We start from the raw sequence: 19,826 nt of genomic DNA, 5'->3' as shown, positions 1-19,826 counted from the left end.
GATCTCCCAGTTTCTCTGCTACACTGTGTCAAATAGCTCCTGTACCACATTGTTCAAATTTGAAACCTTATTATCTCTGTCCTGCATCTAATCCAGGGAAAGGATATTGTAACTACCCTGATCAATATTATTGTGCACACTGGGACTGTGCCACTATTGCTTCCGCCTGGACCCCTAATTCTCAAGATAAATATCTAACGACAACATGGGGACCACCTGGCTGTAAACCTTCACAATTTGTTTTGTCTAGAGGATCGAAGAGGTATAGCGATTGTAAGTATATTACCATCCAGGTACTGCAACCAGAAGACCCAGGATGGTTGATAGGAAGAACTTGGGGAATCAGATACTGGGAAGCTGGCACAGACAGGGGAGGGCTAATATTCATAAAAAAACAAGAAATCACCCACCGCCCTCTGGCAGTAGGACCCAATAAAGTAATAAAGAGAAAAGAGGATAATTTGAATCAGAAAGAGAGTAGAAAAAGACACACCTCCACAGTTTCAACTGCCCCGACTGTAAGTTTTAATGACTCTAGTAGAATCTCAACCTACACTAAGGTACATGAGAAAACAGAACCGTTGTTAAAATTGATGCAAGCGGCCTATAACACACTTAACCACACCGACTCTAACTTAACTAACTCCTGTTGGTTGTGTTATGACATCAAACCTCCATTCTATGAGGGGATAGCTCTGAACACCTCAGTTACGATATCCAATCAGGGCAACCCTACGCAATGTAATTGGGGGGAAAAACAAATAGGAATCACTCTCCAGCAGGTGAGAGGACAAGGAGTGTGCATAGGAAATGTACCTCCAACGAAAAGAAACTTATGCAGCTATACCCTCAAGAAACTTGATAAAACCAAGAAATGGGTTATACCTAGCAAAGAAGGATGGTGGATATGCTCCAAGACGGGGGTCACTCCCTGCTTGTCTTTACGAATATTTAATGAAAATAAAGACTTTTGTGTTCAAATAACAATAATACCCCGAATTCTTTATCATTCGAAGGAATTGGTTCTTGACCAATGGGATGATAATAAACACAGGATACAAAAGAGGGAACCATTTACTGCCATAACTATCGCCATGCTCCTTGGGCTGGGAGCGGCGGGAACGGCAACAGGAATTGCATCCCTCATTGAACAAAATAAAGGGATTACATCTCTAAGAGCAGCAGTTGATGAAGACTTAGTGAGAATCGAAAAATCAATATCATACTTAGAGAAGTCTCTTACTTCACTTTCTGAAGTAGTCCTACAGAATAGGAGAGGATTAGACTTATTATTCTTACAACAAGGGGGGCTATGTGTTGCATTAGGAGAAGAATGTTGCTTTTATGCAGATCATTCAGGGGTAGTTCGTGAATCTATGACTAAATTACGTGAAGGAATTCTTCAAAGGAAAAGAGAAAGAGAGACTCAACAAAACTGGTTTGAATCATGGTTTCACAAATCACCCTGGTTAACTACTTTAATTTCTACCCTAATAGGCCCCCTAATAATGTTGTTAATTACTTTGACATTTGGTCCTTGTATTTTGAATAAATTTGTAACTTTTGTTAAAGGTAGGATTGAAACAGTACAACTTATGGTAATGAGACAGCCATATTCCGAATCGAGCGAAGAAACATCTAAAGCTGAACCATTTCCTACCTTGAGTGCAGCCCGAGAAGCTGTAATAAGGTTTGATAAGCAAATTAATGATAAATAGAAGAGGGGGAAATTGTAATAGCCAATAAAGACCAAAGGAGAGATAATTTGCTTATCAAATTATATTTGCAACATTGTAATTACGAGTTGCGATAAACAAAGTCCCAAGTTTCTATAAGTTCCAAATAATAATTTCATTTGGTGTTTGTCTTGACTACCTCATGCATATTGATTGTATCATATACCTGTATATTCTGTGAGTTTTTGGCAAAATGTTTAATGAGAAGTTTTCTCATAACTGAAGCTGAGAGTTATCTCTACAACTAGTCATAGTTCATGTATTCTTAGATGAACAGGCGCCTAAAGATTTAAAGTTCCATTATATTTACAGCTAAGGTTAAAAGAGCTATCTCTGCAGCCAGTCCTAATTCATGTACTCTTGGACGAGTAGGCGCCTAAAGACTTAAAGTTGTACTATATTTCATCCTTAGGATAGTGAGAAGGTTTAGGCCTTTTGACCTTGAGAGGGTCTGTTTTGTTTCATTGTGGGGGTGTAGTTAAGTTTTAGAATCTATTTAGTCTGTTTTTAATGTAGTCACCCATTTGCTTCACGAATCACAATTATTTATATATATCACACAAACCATAATGTTATGTTACCATAATTAGTGATATTTTGTTATGTTATGTAAGAAGAAAAAGAACTGAAAAAGAGAACAGAACTCTCTTCCAGTGGCAAGACAGCACATGCGCAGAAAAAGCTGACTACATCAAAAGGATGAAGTGAACAGAGCCGAGCTTGTCTCCTAGCAACAAGATACGCATGCGTAAAGCCTCTTGGCAACAAGAACAGAGCCTGCGCAGATAAACCTGATGAACAAAGGAGGGGATTTTAAAGGAGATAAGCAGCTCCAAACCTATAAAAGGCAGACTGAAAATTATTGAAGTGTGCCTTAGATGAGCAAGGAAAGCTCACTAAGACACCCAGCGCTGTTTTGCTTATTTGATTTTTATATAAATCTATAATAAAACTTTTTACTACGATATTTGAGCCTAGTGCCGATTTTACTTATAACAGAGGACACAGGGCTTTTTTTTCCTGGGAAAGCTGCTGGCTTCCTGTCCGCCTCCTGTGCTCAAGCTCCCTCCTCAGAGCCACAGATGGCAACAAAGTGGTGTTCAGCAAGAGAGCTCTGGGTTTATTCCCTCTCTTCATTTCTTGCTTTCGGCAAAAGGAAAGATGAAATTAGATTTCATCAGCTCATATGAGCTGGAAATAGTTGTTGAGTCCAGGTGGAGGTGGTGAGAAAACATAATAATAAAGCACAGGTGCACTTTGCATACTGATGTGAGGACATTACACAGATCAGCCAGGAATGAAATGCATGTCCTGCTTACATTTTCCACGTGAAAAAAAGTTCTCAGCAAGGTCAAGATTAAAACTAGGGTGAGGAACTTGTACAATAAAAATCCCAACCACCAAAAAACCCCCGACCAGATAAAGCTGCAACATCACGTGTAGAAAAGATCAGAGCACAGAACTCAAAAAAAACAACTGTTGTCTCCGGGCAAAGAGCAGGTCAGGCAATTGGAGACCAGCCTGTGGCCGATGGTAAGACTCCTTTTATCTCTGGAGCTTAAAGAAATTGCTATAATCACCCCTTGTCTTCAGGTGTAGCCAGAGGCTGGGAGATGGAGAGTGGTTTCAGGAGTCATTTGCTTCCCAGGACACAGCGACTTTTCCACGTTGTATTTCTCTCCTGGAGGCACCATCCAAAATGTGAACCCCACGTCCACTGCTGGATCTGCTCGTGGCTTTGTGTGCAACCTTCAGCAACTGATTTCTCTTCTCACTGCTTCGAGCCTTCCCCCAGTTAAACCAGAGATGCTTAAACACATCCACAGCCTGAGTAGTCCTGCTTTGGCATGTTAAGATCAGCATTAAAACACACTTTATAACTGTCCAGATGTGCTACATAAACACGTGGGCTTTTTCAAGCCCCAAATAGAAATCCCCAAGTGCTGTTCTTAGAAGACGAGATGTGTGATAAAGGAGCCATCGGAAACCTGCAGAAAAGTTGGGGAAAGGCAGGAGGAAAGACAGGGCAAGAATAGTGGAAGAGGAAGGAAAAGCCATCTGAAAAAAGGGACGACAAAGAAGCAGCAGCATGAACAAAGACTGAAAAAGAAACCTGCCAAGATAAGAGTTTATCTCTCCTTGCACTGATGGTGGGGACTGATCTTGGAAGGCTGCCTGGCATGCCTTTTGTTGGAGCATGAAAGGAGAACCTGTGTCACTTCCCTCACTTATTAACACCTTGCCTCCATGGCAATAACTCACTACTTGGAAATTGTTGCAAAACTGTCCACCAAACCACTCAGTGAGGTACTTTACAGAACTCGAGCAACCTGCTTGAGTGATCTGGTGCATCGCTCCCCCTTTCTGCTCTCTCTGTCCCACACTCGACCTGCCCAGTTTACTCAGGCAATAAAACCTCCATAAAACCTCCCCAACTAAGGGCTGTGACCACACGTGTGTCTACACCAAACAATGGGGACATGATCTCAGCTTCTGTGAATTACAGCAATATAGATAATGATCTGATGGGCTTTAGGGATATCCTGCTGCTTCCTCCCATTAACAGGTTTTTCAGTTACTAGCAGCACTTAAGATGGTCAGAATCACTTAAAATAGGTATGTCTTAATCAACAGGCTGTCTTCATAGCAGTGCATTTTGGTTTGGAAAGTGTTATCGATGGTTTGCATTTTTTGAAGAGATTTGAAGGGCTTGTTCTGGTCAAATATATTATTTTTTTTTTCTAGAGGAAAAACATATAAACTAAAGTTTTGTTTCATAAAAATCTGGTGTGGGGTCCCCCCCCCACCACTCCCACTTCACAATGACTTAGGGAAAAGTTAGCAAGAGGGAGACAGAGAGAAGGAATTTTTTTAAGTGCCTTAGGGGGAAAGAATCTTCAAATTTTAAGCAGTCCAAGTGCCAAAGGCCTTCTTGAGACCCACCTTCTTACTCTTGAGATGAGCGTGGGTTTGATTAGACTTCTCGGTCTCTGACTGCAGGGAAAGTTTCCCTTGGGACAGCAATTTAAAACTGGTTATGGACCTGCTGCCACTGCAGGAAGCAATTGATGATAAATACCAATTTATCCAATGGTTAATTGCAGCTGGAAGGGGCAATTCTTCCCTTTGGCCACATGTTCCCGTGCATTGGCACCGCTGCCACTTGCCCTGTGGCTGCCCCTCTGCTCTCCTGCTGCCAAGGCGAGTTCCCCATGGGTTCACACCAGCCCAGAGGGGCAGAGGGGAGCCCCAGGGGTGCCCACCACAGTGGCAGCCACAAGACAGTTCCTTTTCGTGGCAGTGTTAAACTGAGCCAAATTTCAAAAGCACATGGAGTCCAGGGACTCCCAGTTTGGAAAACCCTCTGACCATCACTTCCAGCTGCCCCACTGGTACTTCGGAATCATCATCTCATCCAACCTTCGGTGGGAGAAGGGGCAGATCCTGAGGTCGAGGTGCTGGATGACATTCCCAGGGTGACAGAGAGGAGCAGCCCTGTCCCAAGTGTCCCAGTTTCTGCTCCAAACACTGGAGTACCCTGTGTTTGCCCATGTCCCTGTTGTTAAAAGTGGTCAGTTTGGGCTTAATCATATTTTTAAGTTTTTTAATTACTTTACTTAAGGAGCAATTCAAGCTGTCTAGCTGCTGCCCAGCTACTATTCCAGACTTTATCTTAATGAATGAATATCGCCAGTACAAACATCCCCGCTGGAACATTTTGATAAGAACTTGACAGCGGTTTCGCGTTTGATTCACTGACAACAGGCCAGAAATAAACTCAACAGACGTTTTTCCCCCCGTGTTTCACAGCCATTCCCTATCTCCCCCCTTCCTTCTACCGTCTCTGTTGGAGGTTGATGGGGTGAGACAGCGGGTGGGACCATGTCCCCCGACCCCGTCCTGCGGTGCCCCCGGAGGGCAGCGCCGGGGCCGGGGAGAGGGTCTCGGCCCGACGGGGAGCACCGAAACCGCCGCGGGACCCCTTCCATCCAGGACCCGCATCCTTCCCAGGAGCTGTGGGAGGAGGGCACCGAGGATGCGGCGGGTCCCGGGGCCGGGAGGGCACCGGCCGGCGGGATGCGGGGAGAGCCCCGCAAGCAGGGGAGCGGCTTTCCCGGGAGCGGGTCCAGCCTTACCTGGACCAGTACGGGTCTCCATCGCGCCTCATGCCGTCGTGGGGGCCGCGCTCGGCGGTGCCCACGGGCACATTCCTGCCGCCGCCCCCCGCGGCCATGCGGGTAGCGCCTTCCGCCTCCCCGGCTCACATCGCCGGGCTCCCTCCCCCGCCGGGCCGGCCACGTGTCAGCGCCTCCCGCCGCCCCCGCCCGCCGGTCGTTCCGGGAAGTCCCGCCAGCACCAGTCCCTATCCCGGGGCAGCCTCGGACCCGCAGGGCTCGGCCCGGGGCAGGCGATGCTGGCCCGCTCCAGCCCCCACGGACGGCTGGGATCGGCTCCTTTCCTCCCCCTCCGGTGATTACTGACGCCCCCGTGGAGGGCAGGGAAAGAGGGGACTGTCCAGGGTGTGTCCTGCCCCTCCGATACCTGCGAGGGGAATCCGCTCCCTGCTCCCACAGCCTGCCGGCAGAAAAGTCTCTGCTTTTTAAAGGATTGGAACAGAGTATGGTATTCCCATCCGAAGAATTTGAGGAAAAATTAAATAGGGGTAAGTATTCGTACAGCTTGATCTAACTCTGTTGGATAGAAGTGATGCCTCGTTGTAAGTATCTGGAAAAGATAACCAGGCTCCTTTATGGACATAAATAATTAAAATGATGTTATCTCAGTCCAAAACAAAAGGACTCGTGACTCATTTCAAGAACATGAACGAGCAGGCGGAGGAGCCTTGTTAAGACATCGTTCAGGCGATGCTGTGGCCGATAGCAGCCTGGATGCAGGTACGGCAAAACTTCAGCTCGCAGAGGATGGAGAAGCTCCCGCACAGCCTGAGCAAGGTCGTACATGGCCCTTGGGAAAGGTACTTGAGCTTCTGGGCAGCACCAAAACGCGCAGGTGCAGGGCAGACACCTCCTGCCTACTGCTCCTGCTGCCAGCAACCTCTAAATGCTTGCTCTTAAGCCTTTAGCAGACTAATATTTAGGTAATTTACACATTATTCTCCCAACGTGAATCTTTGGCAGGTCCCTGATGAGCAGTCTGCTATTTAAGTCATGAGGGAGAACAGTATTACTGAGCTGAACCTTTGAGAGTGGAATAGCAAAAGGGTTTTACACCAGAAGCAGCTCCAGGAGAAGGAGGTTGCAGAAAAAGCAAAAATCATTAAGTCCTACTTTATCCTTTGCTTTGGTATTTCTTACTCAGAAAAGAGACTTCTGAGGCCTGTGGCAGTCACATATGGTCACACAGACATGCTACCGACAGAGAAAACAAATAAAACAAGTTTTTACTGAGGGGAACCACGTGTAGTAACCACAGGTTAGCCTTTATCTGGTTGTAGGCTTCCCTCCCTTTATTTGGGCAGGAAACAAAATTATGAAGTATTTTTATTCACTCTGCTACTGTGCCCGTTTCCAGAAGAGGGAGCCAAGTCATGGTAAATTGCATCCAAACATGTAAACCCTTGTTCAATATGTTGTTTGTTTATTTTTTTAAAATTGTGTGTATGTTTGGAGTTCAGTTAATTCGAGGCAGGAGGGGAGATGAGCACTGATGGAACTACATGAGTGAAATTCACGTAATAAGCTCAGAAAAGGATTGAAAAGGTCTTGGGCATAGTAAAGCAATGACAAATACTGAAAACTTTTCTCATACCCAGGTATGAGTTGTACTGTGTTCAGTCTCACAGCTGTGGGGTGCAAACATCTCCAACACTGACACTGCAACACTGAATCATAATTTTAGTGAGTAGTCAATTTGGAAGTCAAGCACAAGTTTTCTTTCTTTGTGTACTCTTTGGTTCCTCTCCTTGTACTACTCAGTGTCACCTCTTCAATTAGGAGCTTGACTAATTTGCCTCTCAAATCAGAAGCTACTTTCACTGTCAAAACCAGCTGCAGTTGAAAGAAGTGTTTGAGTGTAACATCCATCACACACACATAAATAAGTTTTAAAAGTAAAAACACAGACATAATTCCTTTTATGGCTGTATGATTTGCTGGAGGCAAACCTCCCACCAGGCTGATTAAATGGCAAATGGAATCAGCTCAGAAGACAGGTGCTGACTACAAAAAATAAAAATAATCTTACACAAGAATATAATCTCCTCTGGTTTTTCCTGTGTTCAGCTTAATCTGTCAAAAGATTAAACCAAACAAAAGATTATTGGGTTAATATTTGACCTGACATTTACTATCACTGTAGTTTATCCACACAATGGTTCAATTATTTGAAGATTTTATGAAGTTAAGCACAGATCAAGAGCAAATCCTGAAGGGGTGTGAAAGGAGCAATAGGCTCACATATTCCATAATGGACAATTGTTGTCTCCTGAAAGGACAGGCCGGCTGCAGCTTGAAAGCTCCCTGCTAACCAAGGGCAGTCTCAAGCAACTTGTGCACAGAATAAAGAAAACACATGTGGGTTTCTACTGCTAAATAGAACTTTGCAAAATCACTAAACAACAATACACTGAAAAATAAGAAAATTCATCCAGGGGGTATAAGGTAGCAGGATAGTGAATCCCCATGTAACATGAAAAGCTCAACACACAGGGCTTTCTCATCCAAGGTGCCTGAATGCATCAACACACAGCCCACCAGTAGTTTGACCAACCTTGTCCTTAATTTTATTGTATGAAGGCAGGAGGGGAGCAGAAAGGAATGAAAACAGTTTGTAGCCTCGAGGTGTCCATGGGGAAGTACAAATCGTTTTGAGGGTGCTGCTCGTGAGCTTTGTGTTGTCTGTGCTCAGCTGAGCACACAAAGCAGTGAGAGGAGCAGGGCTGGGGACAGGACCAGGGCTGGGGCCACCACTGCTCAGCACAGCAAAAAACCCTCCTGGTCCCTTTTCATTAAGGAGATTAGAGCACAAACAATTACTGACGCTGGCATGGCTTCTGAGGGTAGGGAGATCTACAGTGCAGGTCAGACCCTGTAGCCTAGAGGCAGATGTAGGGCAAAACCTGACTCCATCCCCTTTCCTGTGCTGGATCTGAAGGATGCTCTCAGCCGTGGCTGACAGCAGCAGCCCCGGTATCCGTGAAGACACGACACAGGGACCGCGCTCCAACTCCGTTTAATGAGCTTTGCAACCAACTGGGACAGAAGGAGGTTTGAAATAAGTCAAACAACACTCATCTAGTCAAGGATTTTTTTTTTTAAGTAACGCCTTTAAGCTTATACTCGAGCATACAAAGCATAAATTTTACAAATTAAAAACAATAAAATCACCCTAGAATAATGTAATGGCTTCCCCTGTATGTACAAGGAGTGGAAAGGAGGCAGAATTCTTTCCAGGTAATTTCACACATTTCAAATGCTACATAAATGCTCTCCACGTGCTTTTCAATTTTTCTTTCAATGTGGGTGGAAGGAGCTGAAAGTGTTTCAATGAAATCATCTTAAAGAGAGAGAGGTACTTCACCTGGCTTCAAGGTGTATGTTTGCCTCTTCAAAAGTCTTGAGAGGAAATGCTTTACTCAAAATTCTGCTGTTAAGTTTCTGTGCAGCAGCCTCTGCTTTTCCAGCTATGTAAATTAAGCAGTTCAGTATTTCTCAAAGTACCACCAGCACTTCATCTTCAGGGAAGCCTGTGATTCCCCCCCCCTTCACAAATCCCTCCATTGTACAACAGAAGCAACCACAGCTCAGCTTAGATTTGACAGGCAGAAACAAAACACGGGAACAGCAAAGACAGTTACCAGGGAGGTGATGGCTTTGGGAAAAGGAGGGAGATTTGTAGCCTAATCAAAACACATTTGCTATGCAGCCTTTCTGCAGGGGCATATGACAGGATATTTTACAACCCAACTGCTTCACATACAAAGCATTAATGAAAAAAATCTGATTTGCTTTCACCAAAGGCAAGGCTGGGGGAGGACGAGTGAGTGCACCACCCTTAATGACCAGATCTGTCTGCCACCGTTGAGTTTGGAACAAATCTTCTTACAGGAGTGATTTTCATATTGTTCTAAATTCAGTGGAACAAAATATGTATTTTTACACTAAAGAAAACTGATCAAAGTGGCATTTAATAATATTTGTTAAAGTGGTTATCTAACAAAAATGGGTTAACAAAAGCCCATTCATTAGTAGTCACCAAATAAGACACTTCTCATGCATATGACAAAAGTTCATTCGTGTACTGAGACGTCTGTTTACTGTGTACAATATTTCCATAAATTATATATGTTTCACAGCCCCTACCATTCAAGAATATTTCAAACAGATTATATATTATATTTGTATATGCAAACTATTTTATATACACTAATATAAAGATCCTTAGAAGTACCAATATCACTACCTTTATGCTTTCTCTAAAATGCATAGCTTTCGAATATCTTCTTGCAGGTACCAAAAACTTTACAGATTAAAGCTGCTTATCAATGTGGCATGTTCATAAAAACAAAGTGAAATAGTTCTAGACTAATTTTATATTAAACCCCCTTAAAAAACGTGTTTATTTTTTAATGGAAAAAAACCAACAAGCTAGTGAAAATTCAAGTAAATCTACGCTCAGTCGCTGCCCAAATACTCTATGGAATTAACTTAGCGTTCTAGGAGTACAGTGAACTTCTCACCCAGGGCTGTAATACTGCATTTCTCATGGAGAAAAATGCTAGTCATGCCACAAAACCGCACCACTTTCCACTTCACCCGGGAGAAGCTTGACATGAGACTCAACAACACAAGTGTCAGAACAGAGGAAAAGCTGATCAGTTCTATATGAAGAAAGTAGAGCTATTCCAGTTTTGTTTCTGCAGTTTTGTTATTAAACAAAGTTACATTAACCATACAGTTTCTCACAAACTAAAAGTTATACATGGTTTTCAGACATCAACCGACTTCAAAAAGAAAAAAAAAATAATTAAAAAAAAACCCCAAAACAACCAAACCCACAACTGTTAAAAGTTTGGTGTTAGAATAACCAGCCTGGGTGAAGGAAAGCCAGGCTGCTGCTGTAGCTGGGGGGCTACTGACAGCTTGTTTGTTACATATAAACTTTAAGACCTCCATACCACAAATGCCTCAAAGTGGAGAACAGAACGGTAAGAAATGGGAACAAATGATTTTGTTGCATCCATCATCTCGCTTAACCTTGGTGCTCTGCATCTCTCATAGCTGCTTAACAAACAATGGCTTCCCCCCACCCCCAAAAATAGCTACACAAGTAAAGTGTTCACAGTAATGCAATCAGTAACAGGTTTTGTTAGTTCCCTTAAGCCAGGTGTATCTGCAAAGCTTTATACAGTTTAATGCGTTAAGTATTCCAGTAAAATTAGGTGAAAACTAAGTTTCATTCTACAGGGTAATATCTACCATACAAGACTAGATTATGTACAGTATGGGACTGCTGTGACAACTGCCAGTGTCTCGTGATGTTAAGCTATTTGACTCATCAGCTCGCTCTCTGCTCAGCAAAACTTGATATACAGACCTAAAAATCTAGAGATAGATTTGGCAAGATTAGTGCTTCCCACCACTGGGTACAAACCAGTGTGCAGCGCTGCCATCAGTCGACCAGAACATCCCATACTCAGAAGATTACAATTTGCTGACTTGAAAGTCTGGACTTCACATGTAAAACATTAAAACTATAATTCTAACTGGAGTGAGGACAGTCAGTAAACGAATACAGATGAAGATGAACTGCATCTCTTCAGAAAGGTATGGAAGAAGTGAGAAAATGGAAATTTCTGGTATTAGACAGCCCTGCTCTGCTCAGCTCAAGGCATAAATACAGCCCAAGTAGCTCTAAAACTACAATTCAGCAAGCATGAAGGCAGATCCTGCACAAGATGATGCATCAGAGGCTTCAACAAGCATCTCTCCCCACCACTTGATTCCCCAGCACAAGTCTTTCATCCTACAGACATCCAGTGGCCTTCAAAGCTGTATCAGCCACCTGGAACCACTGCAGTGTCTACAACTGCAAATGTAACATGGGGGGGAAAGGCCCCTGTCAACAAAAACCCTCAAATGCCTCTGGGGCCATTTTGGTCATTCACGAAAATTAAGGAAAACAAACTTATTTCCATCAATACTCCTCCTGAAAAGATGGGTCACTGATCCATTATGAACATAGCTCTCACCATATAAAGCACCAAGAAGTCTGAAACAAGGAAGAAAAAAAAAACCCAAAACCTAAAGTCCTTAAATTATGATTTACAAGTTTGTACACTATTTCCTAAGCAAAAGGTTGACCTTACCGCAAAGTTTATAGATGAAAACTTGACCAGTTACTTTTAAGGGGAATGTATATCTGGCTATAACTTAAAGGTAGAAAATATTCACTGTTCTATATACACATTTCAAACAGGAGACAGTTAAACTGAACTGAACAGTTGCCAATATAACTCCATATTAACTCACTGGCCACTAAACTAGGCATCAGCAGCCAATTAGAAAGCTTGAGTTCTGTACTTTTAAAAATGCTATTTTTCCTGTCCTGTTTAATTGTTTTTTTTTTCTTAAAAATGTATTATAGTGCATAGCCTAAGTCAGACTTTCAAAGAGACACAGCGCCTTTCAATGCAGTTTTTGCAGCATTTAAAAGGGACTTTTCTCCCTTCAAATTAGATGTTCATTGAAAAATCTGAATTGAGTGCTGTACTGTAGTAAAAATATTTCAGTCACAGACTGATATAAATGTATACTGTGCAGTACTAAGATTGTTTGATGTCCATCTGCACACATTTTACTTGGGCTCTTCGATCGTCCCCTTGCTGAGGTCTGTCATTTTGGGATATTTCACTTTCTTCTGGTCCAGCTCATTCTGAGCCCACAGTAGTAGTTTCAGTAATTTTGCCAACTTGGGTGTTGATTCACGATTTTCATAGTCTAGAACAGCTTGATTAACCTCACTCCACACCTGGAAAAGAAATACTGGAGTTCAGTGATAGTTTTCATAAGATTAACACCGCTAAAGTCATGCAGACATTGAGAAGATCACACCTAGGGTGCTAATTCCTCAGAAATGGTCAGGGCAAAGCTCCACAGATTATGAGCCTGGAGGAAACACGGAAAAGACCCAAGCAGTTGCATACATTTTGAATACCTAACACCAGGTTTTTTTGTTGCTCAAGAAACACTTCTTTTGCAAACTGCCATATATGCCTTCTCTAAGCATTTCAAAAATATTTGGGCATTATTTTCATAACATAGGAATAAAAAGACATCGATTCCCTTTGAGAAAGCACTACCTTCTGTCGCTGCATCATGTTAAGCAAGTCTCCAAATGGTGACTCTTCGGGATTATCAAAGGCAAGCAGGGCCAGCGTGCGCTCCATTTCTGTCAGGCATTCCCTGCTCTCCTCCCCTTGTTCTGCTAATTGGGTCTGAGCAAATTCCAGAGCTGCCTCTGTCTCACGCTGCCGAATCAGTTCAATCAAGTGCTGTTGCTACACGGGAAAGACAGGGAAGCAACATTAGCCACGCAAATTAACAAATCCTCACTATTTCAAGAGTGCAAGATCGAGACATTAGCGTGTAATTTGAGGCAAACACTAATCCTTAACGTGACAGTTTGAGGTCAATTCTCAATGTGTGAGACAAGGAACAGCAACTTGTCTGCAAAAATCTACTGAAAAAGGGAACCTGGTGCTTTTGAGTAACAGGATTTGAAAAGATGGGTTACTACAGGAACTAGCAGCAATTCAGACTAACAGCAAGTGGAAGTTGGTAACTCACAGGCCACAGCTGCTGCTACAAGTTTCCAGGTTAATAACTGTATATGAATGTTCCTGCACCATGCCACAAAGTTTCCTATCGCTACAAAACAAGGCCAGGAACACCTGAAATTGCATCTGTGTTCAGTCACACACCTCCCAACATACTCTTAAATTTAAATCTTCGCTATTTTCTCCACTCTCTCTAAAACAAAGACAGTTTGCCACCTGTCCTTACCTGCAAGTGAAAGTAGAGATATCTGTTTGTATCCAGCAGTTCTGGATGGAGGCTGTTTATCAATGCAATGGCTTCCTGGATCTGTCCTTTCAATATCATCTCACGGATCTTTATTCTTTCATCCAGAGTCTCTAAATCAACACTGGGTTCAATTCCAGACTCCATCCGGAATTTCTCGGCTGCTTCTTTAAAGCCCTCTGAAAAAGAAAGGGTTTTACCCATAAAATATGTTTTATGAAACGCTTTAAAAGAAACCCCATCAGCTTGGATGAAAATAGTTGAGTGTTGCTCGTGCACTTTGGGGGTTTAAAGATTAATCTGAAATTCTGAAAAATACTTTATTTAAGAAGGCATTTAGCCAACACAGACCTAAATGTAAATGCCTAATTCATTCTGAAGTCATGTGTCCTCATCCTCCAAGGATGCAACTTGTAGTTCGATACCTCTTGACTTGGGAGCCTATTTTATACTTAAATCAAACACTGCACTTCTTGCAAAATGGGATTGTTAAAATCACATTTTCAAAACCTGGGTGGTTTTGCTTCACCCTCCAAACTCCAGATCTGTTTACAGAGATCTGGCAGTTTTACTGAATTTTGTTTCTCACATCCTATTTTTTTAACACTCTAACAGCTATTTTAGACACAAAACTGATTTACACCACCCACTATGATGCTCTTCCTTCAACCCAGAGGCTTCACCTCCACCCCAACGTAAACAGGGGTGTAGATGGATACAAACACCTCCGCCCTAGCACAACTTCCTGGGAATTAGGCATGCAGCCTAATTGCCAGGAACAGTTCCCAAGGGGTTTGGAGTGTTCCAAGTATGAAGTTAGGCCATGTGCTGAAGGGGTTAATATTCTGGTCTCAAACTATTTTAACAGTTCCCTTTTAAGAGTTTATCTTTCTGTACAGTTAAAACTTGCTTCTGATAGTTGTTCTGTCCAGCTTTCAGACTGTTATTTAACAACAGCAGCTTTTCTTGAGCTCTGTTTTAATGGCACAAAAAAAGACATCCCAGAGAAGCAAGTCATATTTATTTACAGCACTGCAGAAACCACTTTGTTTTCTCTTTCTTTTAGTTAAGAGTTCAGGTTTCTAAATGTTATTTCTGTTTCACAGAATCTGAATCTTTGTCAACTTCCAGCTAAGAGAACACCAGAGCAGTTGGACTTTGCTCAGAGAAGCCAAGAGCAATAACTAGTTTATTAAAGCCCTTAATTCCCCTCCATCCAGTGCCATATTCTAGCCCATAGAATATGTCTGATAAAGTAGATTTATTTAAGATCCTCCAAGCATCTCCACTCATTTTTACCTGTGACAAGGTAGTTCATGATAAGGCGGTTCATGTCTGCTCTCTGGATATGCAAGTTATTAAGTTTTTCCATCCATTCATCTTTCGTGATTTCATCAGGTTTTTCTGCATAACTCATCCTGGACTCTAACTACAAGAAAAGAAAAGCATCTCATTTAACGTGATTCAAGAAGAAATGTGTTTAATGTGTGTAAGAACTGTGTTACTGCCCTTTTCAGAGCTTTCTATGAGCTCTTTTAAATTAATAATCCAGAAGGGAGTCTTTTATCTCAAACCACAGGTTTACATTTTTCTCCTCCTTCCTGCACTCTTTCACATCTATTTACCAGGCTCTAAAAGCTGCTTTCAGCAACCTCAGAATAGAAAATTCAAATACCATCTCCTTGTACTTACTCTTAAAACCATTCCATATAAATCTTGCTTAGAACTCACACAGGACCCGCAGCATCACCGTGTGAAACAAATGAATCAGAGTTTGACAGCCAGCCAGAAAGACTGTGACAAACACGTAAAGCAATGCCTATGTAAACAGTATTTGCTTTAAACTGTCACCAAAACCTGGGAAAGCTGCATACATTGTACAGGTACAAAACTGTCCACGATACCTTACCCAATGTACAACTGAACGTACAACCAGCTCTGCTTCGCTGCCCCCAAAACTTCTCCTGTCAACGCTACCGAACTGATGTCTCCCGGTGTTTTTCTGGACAATATTTTTGTTTAGATTCGCACGCAAAGCACTTCACCAAAGGCCCATTTAACGATTTCTGCCTCCGACAAGTCACGACCACAGGGCAGCGACAGGGGGAGGAGAGGCGGCAACAACAACAGCAACAGGCACCGCCATCCTCTCAGACAAGATCACCCTCTCCGACGAGCGGCAGCGCGACCCCTCATCGCCTCCTCCGCCGCTTCCAACAGGTTCTCCCTTCTCCAGCTCCTGGAACTCGGACAGCCGGGGCAGGACCCGCCTCGGGGGGGGCCGCGATCGCTGCCGGCCCCGCGCTCCGCCGCTCCCAACCACGCTGCGGGAACGGCGCTCCCGCCGCTCCGCGCCACCGCTGCTGCTGCTGCCGCGGCCCGACCCCCGCCCGCTGGGGACCCCGGGGTTCCCCCTCCGCTCCAGCCAGGCCCGGCCCGGCCCGGCCGTTCGTGAGTCCGGGCCACGGGAGCGCTGGGCCACAGGAGCGGTGGGCCGCGCTCGTCACGGGCCCGGCGCCTCCGCAGGGTGAGGGACAGGGCGAGGGTGAGGGGCAGGGCCGCGCTCCCCCCGCGCCCCCGGCCCGGCGCGGCGCCCCCCCGCCGCCATCTTACCGCGCGCGCCCGGGGCCGCTCCGACGCACGAACGCGGGGCCTCCGCCGCCTCCGCCGGGCCGCAGGCGCGCGCGGGGTCTCGCGAGAGCCGCCACCGCGGCTCAGCGGCCAATCAGCGCGCGGGGAGCGCGGGGCGAGGACGCGCGACCATCGAGTCGGGCCCAGGTACCACAGAGACGGCGGCGCCGCGGGGCGGAGCGGCCGCGGCGGGATGGGCGGCCCGGGGGCGGTGGGCGCGGGGCAACGCTGAGGGGCCGGGGCCGCCTCCTGCCCGGGAGCCCGCTCCGAGCGCGGCCCCGTCGCCAACAGCCGACGTAGAGGCTGGTCCGGTCCGTGCCCGGCCGGGGGTGCGCAGGAACCGCCGGGTGATGCGGTGGCGGCTCCTGCACGGACACGGCGCGATCCGTCTGCCGGGGAGAGGGTCTCTGTGGGCACGGCCTGCGATATCCTGTGCGGTCCCGCCAGGTTCCGCCCGTGTGGATAACGGTGGGCTGAGGGCTCGCATCGATGATCTCCGTCAAACGTGTAGCGGCTGCTGAGGAGCTGATGAACCCACTGCGGGTTTGTGAGTCACTCTGCAGAAAACGCGCTGCTGCCAAAATGGGTTGTTTCACCCGCTGTGCAAAGGCCAATCCACAGGCAGAGGCGACGTGTTTGATTTATTTACAGTTCTGCACAGAAACGGGTGCTGGGCGGCAAATCCACAAAGCCAGCACGCCAGCTATCACGACTTTTTACTATTTACTTAGTGTTCATTGGGTACAAGTTACACAGTTTTTAATTAATATTCTACCTTCTATTGGTTAATGAGTCACTTCTCATACTAATTACTGCAATGCTTATCTTTCTCATCTTTTGGGTCAGTAGGTTTCTCGGGTCGATGGTCATGATCTGCCCGTGCCAGAATCACCTTTTACCCATTTGGAGCTGGTTTAGCACAATTGCTGAGTTGGCTTTATCAGTTTCTTCCTTATCTTGGGAATTCTGCCAGGTGTCCTTGTGGCCCGTAAATTCTGCATTCTTTGTGTCTACTGTCAGTGGTACATCCTTCCCAAGCCTTGTTAACCTCCCCCCAGCTCTGAGATCACTAAAGCAGGTCATGCCCTAAACCTTAACAAGGCAATTCTATCAACAAGTAGTTTGTCACTTGGAGTTGTTGGCTGCTCTCTCTTTCACAGATTAAATCTCCTTTCTTGTTGTTTAGGCTTGAAAGTATTCAAAGATCAAACATCAAAGAACATCCTTTCTTAAGAAAACTTTACATAGTCCACATTTTGCAACAACACCTTGATTTGTAAATTTAAAGGGAGAACAGGCTTAAAATATATACTTTTATGTGTGAAATGCTGCAAATAATACCCTTGAGGAAAATGCAATTTCACTCACACAGACTGGGAATGTGGACATGATTGTGCATTTTTCACTCTTGTTTTTGTGACTGTGCAATAAAGCCCAGCTTCCAAAACCCACTTTCATTACAATTGTGCTAAAGGAAATTAGGCTCTAGCAGGAAAATAATTAGGAAGTGAATGAGACAAGGAAAGAACTGAGGTGCTGATGGTAGAGGTAACACAGGTGTTTAGTCAGCAAAGGAAGATCCTCCAACCTGGGCTTTAACACAAAAGTGCAGGGGTTTTGTGGTTGAAAGTGTAAAGTGCTCAGGTGCCTATAATCGTGGTGTCTTCTACTTTTGCACAGGAATCTGTTGGGTGTTCCTGGGTGAAGTAAGTATTAAAACTGCCCAGTTTTACAGGTTGAGAAAGGGGTTGACTATGCCAATAGCAGCTTTTCCAGCATCACCCTGAGCTTTTACCACCGTAAGTTTTGTGAATAGAATTTAGATTTCTAAAAGAAGTCATCAGATTACTCGATAGACTCCTGTAATTCTATAGAACTATTACGAAGTATGGTTTTGTTTCCTCGTGTTTGCATTCCTTAATCCATCTCTGTAAACACTGCACCTGCCTGGAATCCAATTGAAATCCATGTTACCAACTCATGAGGAAAAATGTGCAGGATTGGAGTCAAAACCTCACACATCCAGCTGCCTAAAGGCTCTTCAGGTGCGCAGTTCAGGTGTGTCCTTGTGGCCTTGGGGGTCTCTTGTCGTCCTTAGGACCCCTCAGAGACCACGAAGTGTGGGCATTTCTGGGTGCCAATGTCCCAAAAGATGACAAAAGGAACAAAACATGTAAATGGGAGTTAACTCTCTGTAGCTATTTATAGCAGCTTGGATCCTGGAGAGTGGTTTGGGCAGTTAAATCACAGTTAACAGGCGTTTCCTAGGAAGGCTCCATGCGCTGGATGGGCAGATCCAGAGAACATTCCCTTCACATCAATCCACAGCTTGGATCCAGAGGAAAGCGTTGTAGCGGCAATTTGCCATTTGGTTTTCTAAAACGGATGGAGTAGGATAGGAAAACCAAAGCAAACCCCAGTGGAGTGAGCACAGGTGGGGAGCACAGCTGCCCTGAGCCAGGTTAGCTCAGGTTAGCCCTGAGCAGCATCTTCGCTGCCACGTTCACCCCGTGAGAGAATTCATCGTGAGCCGACACCGCTTGGCACTGATAAAACCGTGTGGTTTCGCTCCGGCCCGCGCACCCTCACGTGTAATGACTTAAAGCTGCCGTTCCCGGGAGGTGAAATCAGCCCGCGTTTGCCATAAGAGAACCGGGAGCAGGTGTGAGGGGACACGGGCCGGGCCTCCCGCTCTCGGCAGTGACGGCAGAAGGGCACGGTGCGGGCGCGGGGAGCCCCCGGGCAGCAGCGCTCTGAGGGGCCGGGGCTGAGGCGCCGCCGCTCTCCCGCCCAGGTCCTCCGGGAGCCGCGCGCCAGGGGCGGCGCTCTGGGCCCCGCGCCGCCATCTCGGTGTCGGTGGCGGCGGGGGCGGAGCGGCCCCGCCCGGCGCTGCCGCGGTGCGAGGAGGAAATGGCGGCTCGGCTCGGCTGAGACCCGCGGCGGCGAGACCCCCATCCCCTGCCCGCGGTGAGTGAGTGAGGGAGGGAGGCGGGGGGGGAAGCACCAGGACGGGAGGGGAGCGGGAGCGGGGCCGCCGCGGCGGCGGGGAGGTCGCGGGAGAGGCGGCGCGGCCGCCTTTGGGCTCGCTCTAAAATGGAGGCGGGCGGGCGGCCCGGGGTGGAGGGGGGGCTCTGAGGGGACGAGCAGGGCGCGGGCACGGCCCGGTCCGGAGGAATCGGCGGGTCCACGCGGGTTCCCCGGGGAAGCCCTTGGGTCCCGCTGCGGCGGGGCCGGGGCGGAGCGGGCGCTCCCCGGGCGGAGCGGGCTGAGGGCGGCTCCTCCATCTTGGGGGAAGGAGAGCGGAGCAGAGGCCGCGTGTGCTCGGAGCCCGTCGCCGTCACGGCCAAGCCGACGCCGAGGAGCTGCTCCGGGAGGGCCCCACCGGCTGTACCCGCCGCTCCGGGGCGGTTCTCCGGTC

The 19,826-nt window shown here is 46.1% G+C and overlaps 3 protein-coding genes across 7 annotated transcripts in view; 1 reads left to right on the top strand and 2 right to left on the bottom strand.

Annotated features, from left to right (window-relative positions):
- SLC17A9 (solute carrier family 17 member 9) overlaps positions 1-6,200 on the bottom strand; it is a 30,845-nt gene extending 24,645 nt beyond the window's left edge. For both annotated transcript variants that reach the window (XM_051803135.1, XM_051803136.1), the window contains exon 1: positions 5,873-6,200. In XM_051803135.1, the coding sequence (XP_051659095.1) occupies positions 5,873-5,970 (98 nt within the window). In that variant the 5' untranslated portion in view covers positions 5,971-6,200. The remainder of the gene's footprint in view (positions 1-5,872) is intronic.
- Positions 6,201-8,911: 2,711 nt separating this feature from the next.
- Positions 8,912-16,506, bottom strand: GID8 (GID complex subunit 8 homolog). 2 transcript variants are annotated; one of them, XM_051803147.1, is made up of 5 exons: positions 16,391-16,506; positions 15,077-15,206; positions 13,760-13,956; positions 13,057-13,254; positions 8,912-12,725 (listed from the first exon to the last, which is right to left on the bottom strand). In XM_051803147.1, the coding sequence occupies exons 2-5, from the start codon at positions 15,192-15,194 to the stop codon at positions 12,552-12,554; spliced, it is 687 nt and encodes a 228-aa protein (XP_051659107.1). In that variant the 5' UTR covers positions 15,195-15,206; positions 16,391-16,506; the 3' UTR covers positions 8,912-12,551. The 2 variants fall into 2 exon arrangements, with proteins under 2 accessions (XP_051659107.1, XP_051659108.1); XM_051803148.1 differs by lacking the exon at positions 16,391-16,506 and adding an exon at positions 15,687-16,147.
- A 16-nt stretch (positions 16,507-16,522) lies between these two features.
- Positions 16,523-19,826, top strand: part of DIDO1 (death inducer-obliterator 1) — a 52,104-nt gene continuing 48,800 nt past the window's right edge. Inside the window, exon 1 of one of the 3 annotated variants that reach the window (XM_051803121.1) lies at positions 16,523-16,555. The gene's annotated coding sequence lies outside the window, so the exon portion shown is untranslated. Of the gene's footprint in view, positions 16,556-19,183; positions 19,376-19,826 lie in introns of those variants that run through there. The other 2 variants (XM_051803119.1, XM_051803122.1) reach the window with 2 other exon arrangements.

Source organism: Manacus candei, unplaced genomic scaffold (assembly GCF_025592945.1).
Source record: "Manacus candei isolate 608988 ecotype Guabito, Panama unplaced genomic scaffold, ASM2559294v1 h1tg000057l, whole genome shotgun sequence".
In the NCBI taxonomy this organism is placed as follows: Eukaryota; Metazoa; Chordata; class Aves; order Passeriformes; family Pipridae; genus Manacus; species Manacus candei.
Note: the sequence above shows the minus strand (reverse complement) of the source record. Positions and strands in the feature narration are given on the sequence as shown.

Excerpts from the sequence above, each read along its gene's own strand:
- GID8 (XM_051803147.1), bottom strand. The coding sequence starts at position 15,194 with ATGAGTTATGCAGAAAAACCTGATGAAATCACGAAAGATGAATGGATG. Across the intron at positions 13,957-15,076 it reads CATGAACTACCTTGTCACAG|AGGGCTTTAAAGAAGCAGCC; the intron begins GTAAAAATGAGT and ends TTTCTTTTTCAG. Across the intron at positions 13,255-13,759 it reads ATCTCTACTTTCACTTGCAG|CAACAGCACTTGATTGAACT; the intron begins GTAAGGACAGGT and ends TTTCCCGTGTAG.